At 45.0% G+C, this 18,344-nt stretch overlaps 1 protein-coding gene across 1 annotated transcript in view; it reads left to right on the plus strand.

Moving 5' to 3' along the window:
• Window positions 1-3,028: 3,028 nt before the first annotated feature.
• The window catches only part of LOC122941947 (gastrula zinc finger protein XlCGF26.1-like), a 59,511-nt gene continuing 44,195 nt past the window's right edge, over window positions 3,029-18,344 (plus strand). Inside the window, exon 1 of the mRNA XM_044299443.1 lies at window positions 3,029-3,052. Within this exon, the coding sequence (XP_044155378.1) occupies window positions 3,029-3,052 (24 nt within the window). The remainder of the gene's footprint in view (window positions 3,053-18,344) is intronic.

The following is an 18,344-nucleotide window of genomic DNA, read 5'->3' on the forward strand; positions in this document are numbered from 1 at the left end:
TATGTTGCACACAGCATAATTTATTGGACAAAATAACCTAAAACACATTCTCCTATCCTGCCCATGCATGATGGTACTAAACATTTACCTGTTTTTTTTCTTAGTGGGCAGTTGGCATGGCCTAAAAACTATTGTTTCCACAACTGATTTTCAATCCTCGTATTGTTGCCTGGGAATTTTTGTAAAGTACATAAGAATTAAAAGTAGCAACCTGTATCAGGTATATCGCCACCTTCTTGTACCCGGCAATAGTTTTCCTTTTCTATCAAATAAGGTTGGAGAGCCAGATCAGAAAGGTCCATGCCCTCCATTAACGTGTTGTACTCTGTGATACAGAGTAGCTTCTGTCTGTCCGTAGTAGCGCCTCTCTTTCTCTTATGGTGACTATGCTGTCAGTGTGTACAGTGTTTAGCATTAACACCTCTTTGTGGTCATTGCACTTAAAGGGAAACGGTCACATTGAACATGGTGTTTCAGCAGCAGGCTGCATGTTATGGAGCAGGAGGAGCTAAAGAGGGGTTCTGCTAACAAATACACCATTTCAGGTTCAGACACTGTTTAAAGAGAGACTACCCACATCTCTTTAAGAATAGTCAAATATATAAGTTTATTAAGGTAATAGTGATCATCATGAATGTATGTCCTTCTTTCACACTTTTATAGAAACAAAGTATAAAGAACTTCATTCACCCAAAGACTAGAAATCTTGCAAGTATAAGGGTTAGACAGTGGCATAACTAGAAATGAATGGGCCCCACAGCAAATTTTTGAATGGAACACATGAATGTTTGCAAAAAAGTAAAAACCGGATTCCAAAAAAGTTGGGACACTAAACAAATTGTGAATAAAAACTGAATGCAATGATGTGGAGATGGCAAATGTCAATATTTTATTTGTAATAGAACGTAGATGACAGATCAAACGTTTAATCCGAGTAAATGTATCATTTTAAAGGAAAAATACGTTGATTCAAATTTTCACGGTGTCAACAAATCCCCAAAAAGTTGGGACAAGTAGCAATAAGAGGCTGGAAAAAGTAAATTTGAGCATAACGAAGAGCTGGAAGACCAATTAACACTAATTAGGTCAATTGGCAACATGATTGGGTATAAAAAGAGCTTCTCAGAGTGGCAGTGTCTCTCAGAAGCCAAGATGGGTAGAGGATCACCAATTCCCACAATGTTGCGCAGAAAGATAGTGGAGCAATATCAGAAAGGTGTTACCCAGCGAAACATTGTGAAGACTTTGCATCTATCATCATCAACTGTGCATAACATCATCCGAAGATTCAGAGAATCTGGAACAATCTCTGTGCGTAAGGGTCAAGGCCGTAAAACCATACTGGATGCCCGTGATCTCCGGGCCCTTAAACAACACTGCACCACAGACAGGAATGCTACTGTAAAGGAAATCACAGAATTGGCTCAGGAATACTTCCAGAAACCATTGTCAGTGAACACAATCCACCGTGCCATCCGCCGTTGCAAGCTGAAACTCTACAGTGCAAAGAAGAAGCCATTTCTAAGCAAGATCCACAAGCTCAGGCGTTTTCACTGGGCCAGGGATCATTTAAAATGGAGTGTGGCAAAATGGAAGACTGTTCTGTGGTCAGACGAGTCACGATTCTTTTTGGAAATCTGGGACGCCATGTCATCCGGACCAAAGAGGACAAGGACAACCCAAGTTCTTTTTGGAAATCTGGGACGCCATGTCATCCGGACCAAAGAGGACAAGGACAACCCAAGTTGTTATCAATGCTCAGTTCAGAAGCCTGCATCTCTGATGGTATGGGGTTGCATGAGTGCGTGTGGCATGGGCAGCTTGCATGTCCGGAAAGGCACCATCAATGCAGAAAAATATATTCAGGTTCTAGAACAACATATGCTCCCATCCAGATGTCATCTCCTTCAGGGAAGACCCTGCATTTTTCAACAAGATAATGCCAGACCACATTCTGCATCAATCACAGCATCATGGCTGCGTAGGAGAAGGATCCGGGTACTGAAATGGCCAGTCTGCAGTGCAGATCTTTCACCTATAGAGAACATTTGGCGCATCATAAAGAGGAAGGTGCAACAAAGAAGGCCCAAGACGATTGAACAGTTAGAGGCCTGTATTAGACAAGAATGGGAGAGCATTCCTATTTCTAAACTTGAGAAACTGGTCTCCTCAGTCCCCAGACGTCTGTTGAGTGTTCTAAGAAGAAGGGGAGATGCCACACAGTGGTGAAAATGGCCTTGTCCCAACTTTTTGGGGATTTGTTGACACCATGAAATTCTGATTCAACATATTTTTCCCTTAAAATTGTACATTTTCTCAGTTTAAACTTTTGTTCCGTGATTTATGTTTTATTCTGAATAAAATATTAGAAGTTGGCATCTCCACATCATTGCATTCAGTTTTTATTCACGATTTGTATAGTGTCCCAACTTTTTTGGAATCCGGTTTGTACCTAAAGGACTCTCACACTGTGAGAGGCAAGATTCTCCAGCCTGATGAAACCACAATTGAATTTGTTTGCCTCAATTCTAACCATCATGTTTGGAGGAAAACAGACACTGCTCATCACCTGCCCAGTACCATCCCTACAGTAAAGCATAGTGGTGAAAGCATCATGCTGTGGGGGTTGTTTTTCATATCTGGGTTTGGAAATCTTTTGCTATTCTTCTCTGTACATCCTCTCAAGCTGTCAGGTTGAATGGAGACCGTCGGTGGACAGCCATTTCAGTGTCTAGTACAAGGAGACTGTCAGAGTTGAGGGAAAGATGAATGGAGAAAAGTGCAGAGATATTCTTAATGGAAACTTGATCCAGAGTGCTCTGGGCCAAAGGCTCACCTTTCAACAAGACAATGACGCTAAGTACACAGCAAAGACAACACAGCAGAGGCTTAGGGACAACTCTGGGAATGTCCATGAGTGGCCCTGCCAGAGAGTTGACCTGAACCAAATCAAATATCTATGGAGAGACCTGAAAATGGCTGTCCACCGACAGTCCCCATCAACCTGACCGGTGTTCTGCAGAAAAGAATGGCAGGAAATGCCCAAATCCAGGTGTGTAAACCTTGTGGCATCATACCCTAAAGTGTGAAGATGGAGTCTCTGACTTTATTGTGCCTAATAAAATTATCCTGACATATGTATAAATTAAAGACTTATTTGACATGTTTTTGTCTGATGGAATAAACAAAAAAACTTGTCTGAAATGTTTGTGGAAGACTTTGTCCATGTTATCTGATTGACTGAACAAAGAAGACATGTCTAAAATACGTGTACAAGGTATTATCCCACTTATTTGACCTGTAAATGACATGTTTGTGAAAAAGAGTTGTCTGCCAAGGTTATCTTGGGATTGTGGTTTATTAAGGATCTGGGAATTGGCCACTCCAAGGTCCGGAATAATAACAGATAAACAAGATATACACAGTGACCCGTTGTCACTGCTAGATCTCTCAGAAGCTTTGACAGACGTTCTTCAGTACCTCTTGCTTGAGGTTCTTTTGTTTTGGTTTAGTTTTGTCATCTCGTTTCCCTCTCTCAGCTGTCATCTAGTTGCACTGATTGCATCCCTTTATATCCCCTCCCATACTGCATCACTTTGCGGTTTATACAACTTCCTGGATTGTGCTCACTGCTAGATGCTGCAACTGCTGGTTCCTCAGATAAGTCTTTTCCTTTATTTGTGTTTTCCTGTTGGCTTGATTCTAGGTGACCCTGACTCCCTAAGTGCAGGGAGCCGGTGGTCATGTCCCCTCACTATTATAGAGTTTTCAGGAGTCACACAGTCTAGGTACGAGGGCATGCAATTTTCTATCATAAAGATCTTTGCATGGGCTGAGCAGTCAGGGAGAGCTCTAGGGCTTTAATAGGGCTCACCCATATGTTCCTTAGTTTGGGATCAAGTCAGTCGGATCTTTATTTGTTACTTCTAGTTTTCTGCAACACCATCCGTGACACCCATACATTGATGTAAGTTTTCTGTCCTTTGCATGTACTTAACTGGCCAGAAGAAGCGCATCATATTTCTATATACTTATTGTTACATTTAATAAAATCATATTATTAATGCTCATTTGAAGTGTAGTTGTCACCTTCATTTGAAGTTGCAGTTAAGAGTCTCTCTTTAAAGAGGACCTTTCACCGGATTTTATTAATTGAGATAAGTACCTGTACTTGCGGGATACCCCCCGATGATGCTGTCACTCTGCCTGTTTTGTTAAAATAGCTCTCCTACGCTGTGCCCCCGGTATTTTCCCCGCTCAGTATGCAAATACTGAGCATTACAACAGGGAGGAGGAGACGCCGTGTTTCTCAAACCTCCCTGGCTATGACGCTCTCCGATGCGATTGGACAGCGCTACAGCCAAGGAGAAGAACACGCCCACAAAGAAATACTCTGTCTCCTCCTCATTGTTCCGATGCTCAGTATTTGCATACTGAGCGGGGAAAATACCGGGGGGCAAAGCGCTGTGTAGGAGCGTATTTTAACACAGGTTACAGGTACTTATTTCAATTAATAAATACTCTTTAAAGAGTATCCGAACCTGAAGTCTTGCGCTTATCAGCAAACATACCCAAGAAGACTGGAGGCTGTAAGCGCTGCCAAAGGGGCTTCAGCTAAGTCCTAAGTAAAGGGACTGAACACTTACGTCAATGCAAGATTTGAGTTTTTCCTTTTCAATAAATTAGCAAAGATTTTGAACATTCTTTTCTCTCTTTCTCATCATGGGGGATTGAAAGCAGAATGATGAGAAAACTTTTTTTTTTTTTTTAACTCAGCACAAGGAGCAACATAACAAAATGTGAAAAAGGTGAAAGGGTCTGATGCTTTTCCGAATGCATTGTATGTAACTTGATCCGGTGTTCCGTGATATTCCCTGCCCTCATTACTTCTTGTTGTGACGCGGCCGCACTGGACATGACGTTCCCAGCTTTGGAAGGAGGTGCGCCGCGCCGTGCAGGTGCACAACGACGGGGTAGGGAAATTTCACACCAGAGTTGGGGAGAAGGGGCCATCTAATGCGCTTGCACCTAACCTCTCAGCTGGCTCCAGATGATCAGACACCGCGCAGTGAGTGGTAGGGAGATTTAACAGAACAAATGGCCATCAGATCTCCCTACCCCCACACTGCGCAGGCGCGGTGATCGGATGGATGTTCGGTATAAGAGATCTCCCTGTCCGCTGGTGCGCACGCGCGGTGTATCCCTCTAACTGCTGCTGAGGCTCCCGGCGCAAACGCAGTGTCGGCCGGTGTCCATCTGAGAGGTAAGGTGCAAGCGCATTAGGTGGCCCCTTTTCCCCAACTCTGGTGTGAAATTTCCCTACCCTGTCAGCACACCTCTTTCCAAAGCTGGGAACGTCATGTCCGGTATGGCCGCGTCACAACAGGAACAGAGTTGTACAGTGCAGAGCTGTGTGTGTATAATGTACAGTGCAGAGCTGTGTGTATAATGTACAGTGCAGAGCTGTGTGTGTATAATGTACAGTGCAGAGCTGTGTGTGTATAATGTACGGTGCAGAGCTGTGTGTATAATGTACAGTGCAGAGCTGTATGTATAATGTACAGTGCAGAGCTGTGTGTGTATAATGTACAGTGCAGAGCTGTGTGTATAATGTACAGTGCAGAGCTGTGTGTATAATGTACAGTGCAGAGCTGTATGTATAATGTACAGTGCAGAGCTGTGTGTGTATAATGTACAGTGCAGAGCTGTGTGTATAATGTACAGTGCAGAGCTGTGTGTATAATGTACAGTGCAGAGCTGTGTGTATAATGTACAGTGCAGAGCTGTGTGTGTATAATGTACAGTGCAGAGCTGTGTGTATAATGTACAGTGCAGAGCTGTGTGTGTATAATGTACAGTGCAGACATGTGTGTATAATGTACAGTGCAGATCCTTGGGTGGTTTAGACTAGAATGAAGTGGGTAACAGGAGGTCCTCCCTTTATCTCTCCAGCTTTTACCCCCATGGTGTTTTCTACTCAGAATAATACATCATGCCTCAGAATCACCACATTATACATTATAAATGAGTAGAACCTCATACCTCAACCACATATACTACTCACAAAAAGTTAGGGATATTAGGCTTTCGGGTGAAATTTATGGAAAACGTAAAAAGCTCACGCTACAGTGATGTTATATCATGACAGTAGGGCATTTAAGTAGAAGCAGCAATGGTGATTTCCTGATCTCAAACAATTTATTGAAACAAAATTCAACAGCAGTGGTGGGTAGAGTTGAGCGAACCGCCTTGGGGTTCCGTTCTGCAGCCCATACACTTGTACTATGATGGTATGCAAAACGGAATCCATTACATAATTCACTTAAACGCTGAACCCGAACTCGAACCCGAACCCAAAAGGCAGGTTCACTCAACACCAGTGGTGGGTATACCCCCACAAAAATGTCAGGGTCTCAATAACTTGTCATGTGGCCGTTCACAAGTCGACTTATTGTCTGCTGAGACATGGCATCCCACTCTTCTTGAAGGGCGACCCTCAGGTCATTGAGGTTCTGGGGTACAGAGTTACGAGCCTCTACCCAGTGACTGAGCTGATCCCATAGGTTTTCAATGGGATTCAGGTCTGGAGAAAGTGCAGGCCACTCCATTTGAGGTCCCCCCAGTTTCCAGCAGCCGTTCCCTAATTATGCGACCTTGATGAGCTGGCGCATTGTCCTCCATGAAGATGGAATTAGGCCCGTGTTGTTCCTGCAGAGGCACAATGACTGGATGAATTATGTTCTTTAAGTAGTATGGGCTTGTCACTGTACCATTCACAAAGTGTCGGGCAGTTCTGTATTGACTAGACACACCTGCCCGCACTGTAACACCACCACCGAAGGCTCATCTGGTGACAACAGTGGCTGATGCATAGCGCTCTCCTTGACGTTTCCAACATCGTTAGCGGCCATCATTTCTGCTCAGCGTGAAGCAACTTTCATCAGTGAAAAGCACTGAGGCACAGTGGTCCCTCCTCCAGCGTAGATGCTCCCTGGCCCTTGCAAGAAGATAACTCCTGTGCCTGGTGGTGTGACCAGGTACCCTTGCAGGTCGTCTAGCACGCAGACCACGCTGATGTAAACGGTTTTGAATGGTCTGATGTAACACTTGGTGCCTCTCACCTCCCTTAAATGTGCCTGGAGTTGTGTGGCATTCATCATTCAGTTCCGCAGTTCACAATGAAGCGGTCAACAGTGTGGGATGTGGCCAAAGGATGTCCACTTCTATGCCTTTCTGTGACTATTCCAGTCTCTCTGTATCTCTGATACAAACCTGCTGATGACACTCTAAGCTTAGTGGCCACTTCCGTCTGAGAACATCCTGCTTGAAGCCTCTCAATGGCAAGGTACCGCTGATCAATTGTTAGGTGTTGTCTTGGTCTCATGATGTCAAAATGTGAACAGCATGATGAGGAGGACTGCTTAAATACCAATTCTAATTAAACCAGGAAATTTCTTGGACGATTCATGGATCAAACACAGGTTGTCAATTTTGCAGTTAAGCTCCTTGTTAGAGAACAGCAAGTTGTGTAAAAAGTACTGAAACATTGAACAGTTGGACATGTGCATTCAAAAGTTTAGAGAAGATCACATTAAGTTCACCTGTAAAGGTTAGAGGGCATTTTAGGTTCATCCTGAATTTCACCCACAAGCCAAATATCCCTAACTTTTTGTGAGTAGTGTATAGTACAAAGGACATGTACCTCACACAGTGAGCATAGTCTATACCTTAGATAGATGTATGTAGCGGCTCACCCTTCGTGATTTCTGGAGTTAGGTGCCCTGATAGGTGGGCTCACCCCAAAAGCCTCTCAAAAAATGTATACAAAAATAATTATATTAAAACGCACGCTCTCATTTGGAACTGTATTAAAATCTAGTGGTTTAATTGAATATGCCTATTGTGCATAAACATAAAAAAATTAAATAAATTAATAATAAATAAAAGTAGAGGAATTAGTTTTTATTAAAATCTCAATGTTGGTAGATAAAGACAGATACAGACTAGTTGCTGTAGGTAATAGTCAATATAGATACAATTAGCAGAATATTTCATCAACCGTAATGCATATAATCTTCTCACTATTTCATATTAAAACATTAATAAAAGTAATCCAAAGAAATACCAAAAAAAATGCAAAAGCAGTTCAATAGACAGCTTCTTTTTGTATGTATGTTCTTTTTGTTGCTCCATATTTATATCAAAGTCAAATGTCTTCATGGTTGGGGTAGAAAGTTCTTATTTAAACATGATTAATCAAGGGGAAAAAATTATTATTGAAACCAGTGATTGTGAATATAAATGTTGGTACAAAAAAAAAAAATATATATATATAAAAAAAAATATAAAAATATATTTCCGTTAGTTATATTTTCTTGTGCAATCTATATTTTCATCAATTGTTATTTTTAAATATCACTTGATTTATTGAAAATATAGTCTCCTTTACTATATTCTATTTGTATATAATCTCTCTTGGTGCAAAATATATAAGTGATAATATCCCTTAGATTATTGACTTAATCATATAGTATCCTCTGTTTAATTTGGAGCAGAATGTTCAATAAGGACATAATATCCAATAAAATATGGAGAGCGTTATTGCTGCAAAGCATCTATATTACCGCCTTGACGTCTTTAGCAGGAACTACTCCCCATGTGCCGAGCAATGTGGCCGTAATGATGTCCTTTCTAGGTTTAGCGCCCTACGTGTTAGTAACTTCGCCTTTCCTCTGGACTAGCACGCCACTGCTGAGTCTGGGACTATTGCTTCTTCACCTAGACCGAGTGTTTGTAATATTTCACTCCGCTTGTCTTTAGTAGACGCGGATCCCCTCTACTTTGGGCTTAGTTTGGGTCTGTAAGTCTCGGCATACGATCTTCAGGGGGTCTTACTGGATTGCATTTAATATGTCACCAAACGTGTTTCAGAGCCTGCACGCTCCTTCCTCAGAGGTGTAAAATGCAATCCATTAAAAAAAAAAATGTTTTTTAAATTATCGCTATATGAGGCGGGATCATCCAGGAATGTCAATTAGAAAATCTGAAATGGATCCTTATCCCTATATTCAAATATATCAATCCTATCCAGAATGTCCTCATCCTATATAATAAAAGCGCAGTGTCAGTGCGCTGTGTCCCTGTGTGTGTCACCAGTGCACACTGGGCATGCGCGGACACAGCGCTCCACACACCGCCCATACAAGTGCGCAGGCAAGCAGGGTACGGTGCTGAAGAAGCCGCCTGCACTGCCCACACGCCATGTCAGTTCGCCGGCTCACCCCACAACAGCGCGTCCAACAATCAGGATACGGCGCCGCAGATGCCGCCTGCACCGCCCACATGTAGAAGCCGCCCAAAACGCCATGTCAGTTTGCTGGCTCCGCCCACAGCAGCACGTCCAACAATGAGGATATGGCGCAGCAGACCCCGCCTGCACCGCCCACATGCAGAAGCCGTCCTGTATCGCCCACACGCCATGTCAGTTTGCCAGCTCCGCCCACAGCAGCACAGCCACAAATCAAAATACGGCTCAGCAGACGCTGCATGTACCGCCCACACCTGCCTGCCGCCATTTTAGTTAGTCAGTCACAGCAGTATAACACTGAGAGGAGCCCCTGTCAGCAGTGTAACATTTCAGTCAGTCACAGAGCCATTTCCGATCGTCAGTCAGTCAGTCATCTATAATAATCAAATCCCTGAGTGAGTGAGTGCGCTGTGTCCGTGTGTGTGTCACCAGTTTTTGTCACGGCCTATGGTGTACGCTGTGACACTGTTGCCACACTTGCGGTTGCCAGCGGCAACGTGTTGTTGTGAGAGCATGCGGTGGCAGTGTCTTGGCCTTCTGGGTGATTGCTGTGACATGGTTGCCACGCATGCTGTTGCCGGTGGTTACGTGTTTTGTATGCTTGTGTGTGCACTTCCCCTTTAAGTTGTAGCCTCCCTCTGTCTCGTGCTGTAAGGGTTAACTCCTTGACTGGGTGTGGTCACTTGGCTTATATCTTCTGTGGTTTCCTGGCTGGAGTCAGTGGTACTTCAGCTGTGGTTGCTGCTGGAGCTCTGCTCCAGTCCAGGATGTTCCATCTGTCCAGTGAGGGCCACCCTTGTGGTCATCAATGTCATCCCGGTGTCTCCTTCCCTTCCTGTCCCTATTTGTATGGAGTGGGTTATGTTCAGGGTGTTTGTATGTCTTGTGTGGTGTTACATGTCTGGTGGTGTTTGGTGTCCAGCATGTTTGCTAGACATTCCCCTGTCTCATGTTTATTGCAGCTATGGGGTTCCTGGGTTCCTGTGTGGTTTGTGGTGTGTGCTAGATTTTCTGATATGCTAATTAAGCCTCAAGGTGCCCAGAGGGGCGTTATTACTCTGCTCTAGTGCCCAGTAACGCCCCCCTGCAGTGCCCAGCCCGCCTTTCTTCCAAACCCAGCACGCCTCCTTTCTTGGCCTCCGAAATCCCGCGCAGCCGTAGTATCGCTGACTGCCTGCGCCTGTACGATGCTCCTGGGTCCTGAGGCAACAGCGCTCTGATTACGTCACTGGGCTCGACGCATGCCCAGTGACACTATTGAGGCTGTTGCCTCAGGACCCAGGAGCATCGTACAGGCGCAGGCAGTCAGCGATACTACGGCTGCGCGGGATTTCGGAGGCCAAGAAAGGAGGACGCAAGGATGGTGGGGTGAATAAATGACATGACGTAGTGGAGCGGGTGGCGCCGTTCGGCAAGTATGTGGGAATACATTTATTTCTTAAGAGGCATGCTGGGCTTGGAAGAAAGGCGGGCTGGGCACTGCAGGGGGCGTTACTGGGCACTAGAGCAGAGTAATAACGCCCCTCTGGGCACCTTGAGGCTTAATTAGCATATCAGAAAATCGCTTTTTCATCTAAATGAAAAGTTGAATAAAAGAAAGAAGACACATGCTGGAATGAAGGTACTTTATTGCACATTGCTATGTTAACTGTTTTATATGCTCAAAATAGGTGACAGATTCCCTTTAAGGGTCAGCTCATACAGTTAGGAGAACAGGGCCAGATTTAGGGATCCTATAGGAGGTGACCAGCTCCCTTTTCTTGGCAGCCTGGTCTAGCTGCTACCCCTATCCCTTTTACATTGTACGGTGGGGGTTTTTCCCCACTCCCCACTGTGACAGTTTTGCAATGGGCATGCGCGGCGTCCAATCAGGACACAGCGCTACACACAAGTTTTCCTGCAGCCTGACTGCCCATAGATACCTCCGAGGCCACAGTTCCCCCGCCGTCCGCGCTCTTCTCTCGGCTCAGGAGATGCAGAGTGCGCAGCACCCCCTTCAGGATGGCAGAGTGTTAGCTGTAATGTCCAGCTAACACTCTGCTTGAAAAGGCCGACATTGGGGCTGGCACCGATGTCGGCCTTTCAACCCCTTCCATGCCGTGGTCCTTAGGGACTACTGTATGGAGGGGGTAACCATTCTGCCCTGGCAGTGGCCCGATGCATGAAGGACTAATGCCCCCCCGCTAGGGGCGGGCTGGGACGGGGGGCAGGGAGGCAATTGCCCCAGGCCACCCTAAAGCATGTTAAAAAACGGCCGCTGGGCCGTCTTTAACAAATATTTTTTTTTTCTTTTAAATTCCTCACCGCAGGTGTGTGGCCCTGGTTCTAGTTGCCGGCGGCGGTAGCGGGGCAGTAGGAGATGAGCGCTTCCATTGTAGAAACGTTCATCTCCATATTCATCTGTATCGCCATCCTCAGGACAGCTATACAGATGCCTGTGCTGTGGCAGGGCAGGGAGAGGCGTGTCCCTTCCTGTTCTTCTGATAGGCTACAGGCACTAATGCCTGCAGCCTATCAGAGGCCGGTGTTCTGCCAGATTCCTAGACCTGGGCAGAATGCTATACCGGAAATTACACGGCCGCAGTTCCACTGTATTCGTCAAATATAATTGCACTGCCGTGGGAGAAGCATCTACTTCATTTGCATGCGCGAAACTGTACACCGCGCGTGCGCACTCAGGGGTAGGTAGATTTTTCAGTGCAAAATGTTCCATCAGATCTCCCTACCCCTGAGTGCGCACGTGGGGACACATCATCTGGAGCAGTTCAGCCTCACCACATAGCAGACCTGAGTGCAGGATATTGAGGTGGTGGGGTCATCCACATAGCAGAGCTGAATGCGGTCCCTGAGTGCGAACGCGCGGTGTATGGTTTCGCGCATGCAAATGAAGTAGGTGCTTCTCCTGCGGCGGTGCAATAATTTTTATGAATCCAGTGGATCTGGATCCACACACCCCCTCCTCCAGCTGATTCCTGTGCGGCCGTGTCACTTCCAGTATAGCATTCTGCCAAGGTATAGGAATCCGGCAGAACACCGGCTCAGGCGGCGTGATGACGTCATTATCATCGAGCCGCCTGAGCCGGGCAGCACACAGTGGGGGACACTGCTGATGGAGGCAAGTATTAGTGTTTTTTTTTTCTTTGCGGAGGGAGCTGGCACTATGGGGGCATCTGGCATTTCTTACAGCCCCATTTTTTTGGGGGTGGCACTCTAGGGGCCTTTTTTTCTTGCCCATTTTGGGGGGGCACTATGGGGGCATTTCTTACTGGCACATTATGGCGGGGCACCATGGGGAGAGTGGCACTATGGGGCATCTGTTGGCACTATAGGGGCATTATTTGGGGGCACTATGGGGAAGTGGGGGATCTAAAGGGGCCTTTTTTTATTGGCACATTATGGGGGGCACTATGGCATCTGGTGGCACTAAGGGGGCATTATTTGGGGGAAGTGGGGGATCTAAAGGGGCCTTTTTTTACTGGCACATTATGGGAGGCACTATAGGGGAGAGCAGCACTATGGGGCATTATTTGGGGGCACTATTGGTGATTGGAGCACTATTGGGGCATCTGGTGGCACTAAGAAGGGGCATTTTACTGGCACATTATGAGGGAGAGGAGCACTATAGAAGCATCTGCTGAGGGGACTAAGAAGGGGCATTTTTTTACTGGCATATTATGGGGGACACTATGGGGAAGAGGGAGAAGAGCACTATGAGGGCATTTACTGGGGCACTATATAGGGGTATTTTATACTGGCATACATTATGGGGACATTAGTTCAACTGCAGGCACTAAGCGGGGGTATTTCATGTACTGTCATATTATAGGGAGAATTATTACTACTAGAAGGTATTATGCGGAGCTTTACTACTATTCGGGGGCTATGAGGAACATGATTACTAGTATGGGCATTATTACTACTAAGTGTGCTCTGGCAGAGAATTATTTCTATTGGTGGGATATTGGGGAGCACTGTTACTTTGGGGGGCACCCTGGCACAGTATCATCTTAGCACAATTATTTTTTGGGGACATTATCTTTATACTATTAGAGTCTGGGCTCAGTTATTCTTTTGAGCACTGTGTGCCAATAATTGTTGAAGGGGGCACTATCTGTGTGGTAGTAGTATTTCCAGGGGGACTGCAGTATAGTATTGGGGATGGCAGGAAAGGGTGTTCAGAAGATGTGAAGATGATGGAAATGTGGGAAACTAATGTCTGTTTGTCAATCTCTGCAGAGACGGGAGATGGCTGAAAAATCATCATGGCGGTCTGGTCTAAATGGAGAAGATAAAGAAAGAGAACGTCTACAACAAAGGTGACATCACTGGATGTAAGAGGTATGTGGCGCTATGTAGAAGAGGAGATGCTCCGGCTCCTCCCCCTGTCATTGGGGGGGCAACCACAGGCCTTGAGCAGGATCTGGGGAGGGAGGAGAGCAGAGGAGCTTCCTGGCCGTAGCCTGCTGTTTATTGTATAATGTGAAGCAGGCAGTGCAGCCAGGACAGGTCCTCCCCTCTCCATATGATGCGTAGAGACAGGCCTCAACAATAGAATTTCAGCTGTACAGTGTTTGTTGGGAGTGGCCTATTATATGTAGGAGGGGCTTTTAATAATGGGCAGGGCTAAAAATGGGCCACTTGACTGGATTTGCCCACCAGGACTAAGGCTGCTAGCCCTCCCTTGCGGTCCCCGCACACATGTTTAATATTGCCGTATCCGTAAGGACCTGATCTATGAAAGGATCATGTTACTTCTACCGCATGGTAAACACCATAAAAAAAAAAGAAAAACTATGATGGAATTGCAATTTTTCCCACCACACTTCCCAAAAAATAGTATAATAAGTGATAAAAAAAGGTCATAGGTATCCAAAATTAGCACCAATTAAACTGTGACCTCATCCCACAAAAAATGAGCCCCTACAAAAGCTAATTATCCCAAAAATATGGCTTTCAGAAAATGGAGACACAAAAAAAATTATTTTTTTCAAACATGCTTTTATTGAATAAAATAAAGTTAAAAAAATGCACATATTAGGTATCGTCATGTCCGTAACGACCTGCTTTATAAAAGTAGGATGTGATCCAACCCATCTGGTGAAAACCATAAAAAAAAAATGTGGCAATCACCTTACATCACAAAAATACCAAGCAATCAAAAAGTCATATGTGCCCCATAATTGTACCAATCAAACAGTCATCTCATCCTGCAAAAAATCCTACCTAAGACAATTGCCAAAAAAAATATATATATGGAAACACAAAAACATATTTTTTTTTTAAATGCTTATATTGTGTAAATAAAAAATAAAAAAATGCACATATTAGGCATCGCTGTGTCCGTAACAACCTGCTCTATAAAAATAGTATGTGATCCAACCCATCTGGTGAACGCAGTAAAAAAATAACAAAAAAAGTTGTTATCACCTTACATCACAAAAAGTGTAATACCAAGCGATCAAGGCCAGCAGTCTCAGCCACAGCCAGCAGTCAGTGCCAGCAGTCTCAGCCACAAGCCACAGCCAGCAGTCTCAGCCACAAGTCTCGGCAACCAGTCAGTACCAGCAGTCTTAGCCACAGCCACCAGTCTCTGCCATCAGCCACCAATCAGTACCAGCAGTCTTAGCCACGGCCACCAGTCAGTACCAGCAGTCTAAGCCACAGCCACCAGTCTCGGCAACCAGTCACTAGTCAATACCAGCAGTCTTAGCAACAGCCACCAGTCTCTGCCATCAGCCACCAATCAGTCCCAGCAGTCTTAGCCACAGCCACTAGTCTCGGCCACCAGCCACCAGTCAGTACCAGGAGTCTAAGCCACAGCCGCCAGTCGCGACCACCAGTCAGTGTGGTCAACTTCTCTTGACATTTAATATAGACTGTTCCTACTAATATTTATGCACTACTGTTATTGTAACGGGCTTAATGTCTAGGGTTTATATATAATATCTGTCTTGTATAAGAGAAAAACATAAGGATCAAAAATTTATTATATAAATGACAGTAGAATAGAAATAAAGATGAGGATAGATGAAAGTATTGTAAGGCAAACTCTTTTCCATTATCGCATATTTAACGCACCTGGGTTTTTAGGTTATTCTTTCTTTATTTTTTATTCATGTTGCACCATATAAATACTTGTTCTTGTATTAATTGTTTTATATAGAGGTGTATATATACCTCGTGTTTCCTCTATTTCTAAATGATTTCTTTATCATTATATTAATTACTAGCAGAAGGACCCGGCTTCGCACGGGTATATTTCATCTATTTCATTTAATGTATGTGTCGTTAAAAGATATCGACAGTATCCTCCATAACAGTGACCTCTACAGCACCCCGTCCCTTTAACAGTGAGTTTCACAGCACCCCACTCCCTTGACAGTGATCTCCTCTGGGGCCCGTCCCTTCAACAGAGACCTCCACAGTACCCCGCTGCCTTAACAGTGACCTCCACAGTACCCCGCTGCCTTAACAGTGACCTCCACAGTACCCCGCTGCCTTAACAGTGACCTCACAGTACCCCGCTCCCTTAACAGTGACCTCCACAGCAGTTGCCCCTTTAATAGTGACCCCTGCCCCCTCAACAGTGACCTCCCCAGTGTCCACCCCTTTAACAGTGACCTCCACAGCGGCCTGCCGCCTTAACAGTAACATCCACAGTGCCCGCCCCTTTAATAGTGACCCCTGCCCCCTTAACAGTGACCTCCCCAGTGTCCACCCCTTTAACAGCGACCTCCACAGCAGTCTGCCGCCTTAACAGTAACATCCACAGTGCCCGCCCCTTTAACAGTGACCTCCTCAGCGCCCTGCCCTTTTAATGCTAGAGCTACACAACATGTGTCGCGCAACATTTTATCACAACTATTTTTATAATGATAGGCTATGGTGTCGCACTGCGACATGCGACATGCTGCGACTGTGACACGACAGTTGCGAAAAATCCATCCAAGATGGATTTTTCTGCGAATGTCGCATCGCAGTATGTCACATGTTGCAGTGCAAAACCATAGATTATCATTATAAAAATTGCCGCGCAACATTGGTGCGACATTTTTTTAATCAACTACAAGAAATATATAATGACCTTTTAAGGGATATATTAAGGGGTACATATCCCTTAATTATTTTTTATCCTTATGTGTTTGTTTCATTTTTATTTTGCTGTTACTTTCTTTTCATTCTTGTCTCTCAGTAGAGGTCTATACCTTACCACATATATCTGTATGTGCCTGCCTAGCCCGCCTCCAGCGATAGTGTGACAACCAATGATGCCGTGCGGTATCACAGGCTTAACTATCTGTAACATATATATATATAACTAACTATCTAATGTAATGACACAGGAAAGCACAGAGCACAGCAACGACACTGCCCTCTCTCTCAGAACTACATAAAACTATAGAAAATTGCTGCTGAGGAGCAGTGGCGTCTCTAGCTTTCAAATTTTGGGGGGGGGGGGGGGGGCACACTGGGGGCCAGGACAAAAGTAGGGGGGCAGCTATAACAACGATACATTTACACAAGTACGCTTAGAAATGCTGCGATACTTTACCCAATACCTAAAACCGCAACAGGGAAGAAAAGTCCAGCTGTCTGTGGATGACACTTTTATAGAGGGGGGGATCTGTGGATGCCTAATACCGTGTATAGCATCTTATGCTATATGTGTCATCCACAGATCTCCCTCCCTATAACAGTGTCATCCCCAATTCCCCCTCTATAACAGTGTCATCCACAGATCTCCCTCCCCGCCTCTCACAGGAGTGTACATTTCACATTTCTAAACTGTAATCCATATCCTGCAGTAACTTTAAATCAGGATTAAGCGGCCGCTCATCTCTACTAGTACCTTAACCTTACACCACTCGGCTAGCTTCAGTAACAGGGCCAGGCTACAGCCTACAGGTACTGCCTGTTAGTTGTTATCGAGCGAGTGCTGATTTCTGCAGGTCAGAGCATACGGATTACCGTTTAGAAGAAATGTACACTCCTGGGAGCGGTCCAGTGGCGGATCCAGAGCCTGGTCTCGGGAGGGGCACTTCCAGATTATTTTCTGTCCGCCGCCACAGAACAAGGGTGCTTATACAACAGACTCCACAGTGTAGAGGCATACTATATATTGTGGGGCACAGTGTAGAGGTATACTGTATATTGTGGGGCACAGTGTAGAGGTAAACTGTATATTGTGTGGGCACAGTGTAGCGGTATACTGTATATTGGGTGGCACAGTGGTTAGAGGTATACTGTATATTGTGTGGCACAGTGTTAGCGGTATACTGTATATTGTGGGGCAACCGTGTAGAGTTATACTGTATATCGTGTGGCACCCAAGTGTAGAGGTATACTGTATATTGTGTGGCCACAGTGTAGAGGTATACTGTATATTGTGGGGCACATTGTAGAGGTATACTGTATATTGTGTGGCTACCAGTTGTAGCGGTATACTGTATATTGTGGTGGCACAGTGTAGAGGTATAACTGTATATTGTGGGGCACAGGAGAGGTATATAATGGGCACAGTGTAGAGGTATAACTGTATATTGCTGTGGCACAGTGTAGAGGTATACTGTATATTGTGGGGGCAACAGTGCTAGCGGTATACTGTATATTGTGTGGCACAGTGTAGAGGTATACTGTATATTGTGTGCACAGGTAGAGGTATAGGTATACAGTGTAGAGGTATACGTATATTGTGGGGCACAGTGTAGAGGTATACTGTATATGTGTGGCACAGTGTAGAGGTATACTGTATATGTGGGGCACAGTGTAGAGGTATACTGTATATTGTTGGGCACAGTGTAGCGGTATACTGTATATTGTGGGCACAGTGTAGAGGTATACTGTATATTGTGTGGCACAGTGTAGAGGTATACTGTATATGTGTGGCACAGTGTAGAGGTATACTGTATATTGTGGCACAGTGTAGAGGTATACTGTATATTGTGGGGCACAGTGTAGAGTATACTGTATATTGTGTGGCACAGTGTAGCGGTATACTGTATATTGTGGGGCACAGTGTAGAGGTATACTGTATATG

This window comes from Bufo gargarizans, chromosome 6 (assembly GCF_014858855.1).
Source record: "Bufo gargarizans isolate SCDJY-AF-19 chromosome 6, ASM1485885v1, whole genome shotgun sequence".
Lineage (NCBI taxonomy): Eukaryota > Metazoa > Chordata > Amphibia > Anura > Bufonidae > Bufo > Bufo gargarizans.